The 6,426-nt window shown below is 40.2% G+C and overlaps 1 protein-coding gene across 1 annotated transcript; it reads right to left on the bottom strand.

Annotated features, from left to right (window-relative positions):
* Positions 1-1,185: 1,185 nt before the first annotated feature.
* LOC125834616 (uncharacterized) lies at positions 1,186-2,286 on the bottom strand. The gene is made up of 3 exons (XM_049513747.1): positions 2,274-2,286; positions 2,109-2,219; positions 1,186-1,775 (listed from the first exon to the last, which is right to left on the bottom strand). The coding sequence occupies exons 1-3, from the start codon at positions 2,284-2,286 to the stop codon at positions 1,186-1,188; spliced, it is 714 nt and encodes a 237-aa protein (XP_049369704.1).
* Between the last annotated feature and the right edge of the window lie 4,140 nt (positions 2,287-6,426).

The following is a 6,426-nucleotide window of genomic DNA, read 5'->3' on the forward strand; positions in this document are numbered from 1 at the left end:
AACTCACGAGGGGTTGCAAAAATGTGTGAAAAATTCAAGATTTTTTGGAAGGGTCAAAATCATTTTATAATTAAAAATAAAAGAAGCCTCAAGCTCAAACATACACAGAAAAGCAGTATTTAACACAATTTAAAATAGAACAACCCAAATATATGAAGATCATATAACACACAAAAGGTGGGTCACAGCCCACCACAAATAAAAAAATATTTGTCCTCAAATGCACATGACAAGATATCCAACATGATAATTTAAGGAAGGCAGAGAGAGAGGTAAGGAGGTGATCCTGACTAAGCCGTCGCTTCATGTGTCTGGGCATCAGTGCCCGGTGGGTCCCCCTCCTGACTCTGGTTCTCATCTTCAGTTGTTGCTATGAGGTTAGCCTTACTCATCTCATCCAAATCATGAGCTGCTCCAAAGGTATGTAGCCCTCACATATTAACTCCGCTCAATGCATTGGAGAACAAGATATCACAGTGTAGGCAATCAAAGTGAGGCTTTTGCGCTTCTTAGATGGTTATTGAGATGATAGGAAGAAATGAAATCCTACTCCGCGTATAGATCGATTGACTAAAATACTCTAAAAGTGTAGGGATATTGAAAATAGAGTGCAAGTGTAATTTTGGGTAAATAATGCGGGAAAATGAATGAAGTTGAAACTTTTAAACTTTTGGCTAGCAAAGATTGTCTAGTTTATCACCAACTCGGTGACATTAGTTCTGATCGCCGAACCTCTTGGCGATTCACTGAGTGAGCACTCGACTCGCCGAGTTTTATAGAATCTTCAGTCATTGTGAAGATCCAAATGGCGGTTTTTATCTTGATTGCCAAATTGGTCGGCAATTCACAAATAATCTCTAAATTTCGTCGAGTTTTATAGACTTCAGTGTGGAAGATGTCTTGAGTCAAATGGTGGATAAGGTTGGATTTGCCGACCCCTTCGGTGACTCGCCGATAGGATCTATTGTTTGCCATTATTCACTTTTTCAAACACTTCGCGTACTTTCACCTACACAAATAACATACCATTTTATTATCAGGAAAGAAGTATTGATAATAATAAAAATAAAGTAATTAAAGTGATTTTGGGTTGCCTCCCAAACAGCACCTTAGTTAACGTCGCGGCACGATGCAGCAACGCCTTCAGGCGTCTTCCAAATATACCACTTCAACCAATGAAATCTCTTAACAATCCCCCAGATACAATTTTAGACGTTGGCCGTTCACTGTAAATGGAGGTCCTTCCTGATCTTCAACTTCTATGGCACCATTGATGAACACTTGCGTTACTCTAAACGGTCTAAACCATTTGGATTTGAGCTTTCCGGGGAAGAGTCTAAGTTGAGAGTTGTATAGCAAAACCCAATCTCCTACCTTCAAATCTCGCTTGAGTATCCGAGCATCATGCCATTTCTTCATCTTCTCATTATAGATGACTGAACTTTCATATGATCTAAGTCTAAATTCATCCAGTTCGTTTAGCTGCTCTACTCTCTCTCTTGAAGTTTTTGACCAGTCCAAAGTTAAAGCTTTCAATGCCCACAATGCGTTGTGTTCTAATTCGATGGGCAAATGAGAAGCCTTACCATAATCCAACTGATATAGAGACATCCAGATAGGTGTTTTGTATGCAGTCTGATATGCCCATAATGCATCATCGAGTTTCCTAGACCAGTCAGTGCTATTGACATTTACTGTCTTTGCCAAGATGCTTTTGATTTCCCGATTCGACACTTCGACTTGGCCACTTGTTTGGGAATGATATGGGGTTGCCACTTCGTGTTTCACCCCATATTAACTCAGTGCCATTGAGAACCACCTATTGCAAAAGTGGGATCCCCCATCGCTAATGATAGCTCTGTGAGTGCCAAATCTTGCGAAGATGTGGCGTTTCAGGAATTGGACAACACTTTTTCCTTCGTTGTATGGAAGTGCGATGGTTTCCACCCATTTGGAAACATAATCTACAGCCACTAAGATATATTTATTTCCAAACGAGCTCAAAAATGGGCCCATGATATCGATCCCCCATACATCGAATAGCTTTACCTCTAAAATAAGAGTGAGAGGTAATTCGTGTCTTCTAGACACTCCGCCTTGCTGCTGACATTTAGAGCATTTCTTTGCAAACTGATGTGCATCCTTGTAGAGTGACGACCAGTAGTATCCACTCTGAAGAACTTTAGCGGCGGTACGAACACCACCATGGTGACCTCCAACTGGAGATGTATGGAAAGCATAGAATTGCTACCGCTTCTTCTTTTGGAGCACACCTTCTGATGACATGGTCAGCACACTCTCGAAATCGTCCCAAAATTACTTTTTAACATCGAAAAAGAAATTTTTCTGTTGGTAAAAGGTCAACTCATTTGGCATCAGCCCACACACAATGTAATTTGCAAAATATGCATAGCATGGTGTATGTTTGAGGGACATTGCAAACACCCGTTCATCGGGGAAATAGTCGTCTATGTCAACATCATGCTCAATATTCGCCCTTGTTTCCATCCTTGATAAATGATCAGCGACTTGATTTTCACATCCTTTTTGATCTTTTGCCTCGAAATCAAATTCTTGTAATAGTAGTACCCACCTAATCAATCGGGGTTTTGCATCTTTCTTTGCCATCAAGTACCGGAGTGCAGCATGATCAGTGTGTACAATTACTTTTGTGCCTAGCAAGTATGCCCTTAATTTATCAATTGCAAAGACTATTGCAAGCAACTCTTGTTCGGTAACCGTATAATTTTGCGGGGCAGTATTGAGAGTCTTGCTTGCGTAGTAGATTGGGTGAAACAGTTTATTGCACTTTTACCCCAACACAACCCCCAGTTCCATACCGCTAGCATCACACATTAACTCAAAATATTCGGACCAATTGGGGCTGATGATAATCAAAGTGGATATTAGTTCATCTTTCAAACACTGAAATGCAGCCGCACAAGCATCATTAAACTGAAATTTCACTTCCTTCTCTAAGAGTTTGCATAATGGGAGTGCAATCTTTGAGAAGTCTTTAATGAACCTTATGTAAAATCCTGCATGCCCCAAGAACCTGCGAACACCCTTTACTGAATCGGCGGAGGTAATTTATCAATGACCTCAATTTTTGCCTTGTCAACTTCCAGCCCCTTTTGTGTTACCTTATGCCCAAGAATAATACCTTCTTTTACCATAAAGTGACATTTCTCCCAATTAAGAACCAGATTCGTTTCCATGCATCTTTGGAGTACCTATCCTAAGTGAGTCAAGCACTCTTCGAACGTATCCCCTACTACTGAGAAGTCATCCATGAACAACTCCATAGAATCTTCGACCATATCTGCAAAATTAGACAGCATGCAACACTGAAATGTTGCTGGGGGATTACATAGCCCGAACGACATCCTTTTGAATGTGAATGTTCCATAAGGGCAAGTAAAAGTGGTTTTCTCTTGATCTTATGGCGCAATAGAGATTTGATTGTAGCCAGAGTACCCATCCAAAAAAAAATACCACTCTCTTTTTGATAACCAGTCAAGCATCTGATCCATAAAAGACATTGGAAAATGGTCTTTCCCGATCCATGACTTGAGCTTTCGGTAGTCCATGCATACTCTCCACCCAGTCACTGGTCTTGTTGGCACAAGTTCTCCTTTTGTATTTGGGACTACGGTTATACCTCCCTTTTTCAGTACACATTGCACCGTACTTACCCACTTACTATTTGCAATAAGGTAGATCACTCCCACATCTAGCAACTTGATGATCTCTTTTTTTACCACCTCTTGCATTGGAGGGTTCAATCTCCGTTGATGTTCCACACTAGGTTTACATTCAGTATCGAGCCGAATCTTGTGAGTACAAATGCCAAGAGGAATTCCTACTATATCGGCTATTGTCCATCCAATAGCTTTTATATGCTTCCACAGTACTTCAATGAGCAATTTCACTTGCCTTTCAAGAAGATTGGTGGCGATAATTACTAGTAAAGTATTATTGGCTCCTAAGAAGGCATATTTGAGATGAGAGGGTAGGGCTTTTAACTCCAGATTTGGTGGTTCTTCTGTTGATGGCTTTGCAGGGGGGCTTTCTCTATTTTTCAGGTTGATATCCAACTTGATTGGATTCATTGAATATGCTCCTAATCCTGATAAAGCAGCTACCACTTCCTCGTAACCCTGAAGTTTAGATTCATCATAATTGGCAAGTACAAATTCAAGGGGGTTCATTCTTGCACATTAAATGACTCACACTTGCCACTGCCTCATCTATCACATCCTCAGTAGACACCACATGGATATTACTTGGTTGCTTCATGGATTTAAAGATATTGAAGGTCACCTCATCATCGTTCACATGGAATTTCAATTTCCCACTTTCAACATCCACCAATGCTCTCCCGGTAGCTAAGAATGGCCTTCCCAAAATAATGCGGATTTCAGCATCGATTTCACAATCTAGAATCACAAAATCAGTCGAAAAGATGAACCGATCCACTTTTACCAATATGTCATAGAGTATCCCCACTTGGTGCTTTATTGATCGATTAGCCATAAGGAGTTTCACTGTGGTTACCTTTGGTTCACCCAATCCAAGTTTCTTGTATATTGCATAGGGTATCAAGTTGATGTCTTCTCCTAAATTGCACATGATTGGAGTATGCCAATTGTGTACGGGATTGTGAATGCCCCAGGATCTTCTCTCTTAGTGATTGAATCATTTGTCATAATAGCACTGCAACTATGGGGCACCTCAATCGTTTCATAGTCCAAGCTCCTTTTCTTTGTAACCAATTCTTTCATGAATTTGGCGTATCCCGGCATTTCTAACAATGCTTCTACCAGAGGAATGTTAATTATAAGTTCTTGAATACTGGCAATTTTTTTTTGAACTTCTTATCTTCATTCTTCTTTTTCAAACGTTAGGGAAATGGTGGAGGTATCTTAGGTAAAGGATGCATGACTTTTGGAACTTGATTTTGTTGCTCTGCTTTCTCCTGTGGTTCTTTAGTAAGGCTTAGTCGAATAGGTAAATCTTGTTTCTCCACACCTTGGCTCTCTTCAAGTTTTTGAGGATCCTTATCTTCCATCATATCCCCTATTGCCACCATACCGCTACGGGTAACTATAGCTAACTCTCTTTATATTTAGTCCATTGGTGTTTTGGATGTTAATTGAGCTGATAATAGACTCAATTTACCCTCCAACATTTTGATGGCATTAGCATGAGAATTTACTTTACTGTTCAATGATCAAAGGTCATCTTTCATTCTTTTTAGCAAATCATCAGACCCCTCAACTTTATCGAGTATGCGATAACAAATCATTTACTCGAGGACTACTTGCACTCCTTTTAGATTTCAGGCTTTCACTCAAGTGAATATGGTCCTCTTTTTGATCATCCTGCTCAGCTCAATCTTGCCAATATTTCCTTGGTTCTTCACCTCTATAATAGTTCCAACATTGATTCTCTACCCACGGTTGATAGCGTGGGTGGGAACCGTCCTCGTATCTTCTGGAGTTCCAACCTTGATAGTCCTCCGGTCTTGAGTAACCGGAAGAAAAACCCTCCTCAACTCGAAATACTCCACGTGTCCCTTTCATGTGTTTTTGTAGGATTTCCATTTGAGATAACATCTTTTTGATGTTTTCGTCCCTTTCCCTTTCTCTTTTGATCTGTTCTTATGTTATTCAAAAACATAGATGGGAAACTTGATCATCTTTGGTATACCATGCCTGGTTTACGTTAGTCATACCATTTAGGAGAAATGATACTACTTCAAATGATTGTAACACTATTCCTCCTTGCACCAATTGATCAATTATCCTTTTATTAAACGAGTCTAGACTACGATAAAAGTATTGGAGCATCAATTCACCTGGAAGCCCATGCATTGGGAACTTACACAAAGATCTCTTGAACCTTGTCCATGACTCGAGAATTGGTTCACCCTCTTTTTGCTTGAAATTCTGAGTATCATCTCTCAGTTTCATCATTCTTGATGGAGGAAAGAATCTTTCGTGAAATGCCATAACCAACTCCTCCCATGATTTGCTGGAGTTGGTTGGGCGCTCAACCAACCATTTAGTGGCTCAGTCAATGATAATGGAAATAAGCAAAGCCGTATGGATTCTTTAGATAGGTTCTTGAATGATAAAGGGGTGCACATTTCCACAAAGCTTCGGACATGTTCGTGCGGATCTTTATGCTCTAATCCTCCAAATAAACCTCTTAAATGTATGAGTTGATGTGTTGCGCTGGTAACTTCGAACATTACATTTCCGTCAGCTTGTGGCATGCAAATTTCACCCATCTCGCCCACGTCGGTAGGGTGCTAAACACTATTAGCATCATCGATGTCGTCTCGATGAAAAACACCACTTGCTGAGTGACCCGCTTAGCAGCTATTATTTTTATTTGCACTGTATGGCCTGTTGTAGTACA

This window comes from Solanum verrucosum, unplaced genomic scaffold (genome assembly GCF_900185275.1).
Source record: "Solanum verrucosum unplaced genomic scaffold, falcon-dt-bn FXZP01000116.1, whole genome shotgun sequence".
Taxonomy (NCBI): Eukaryota; Viridiplantae; Streptophyta; class Magnoliopsida; order Solanales; family Solanaceae; genus Solanum; species Solanum verrucosum.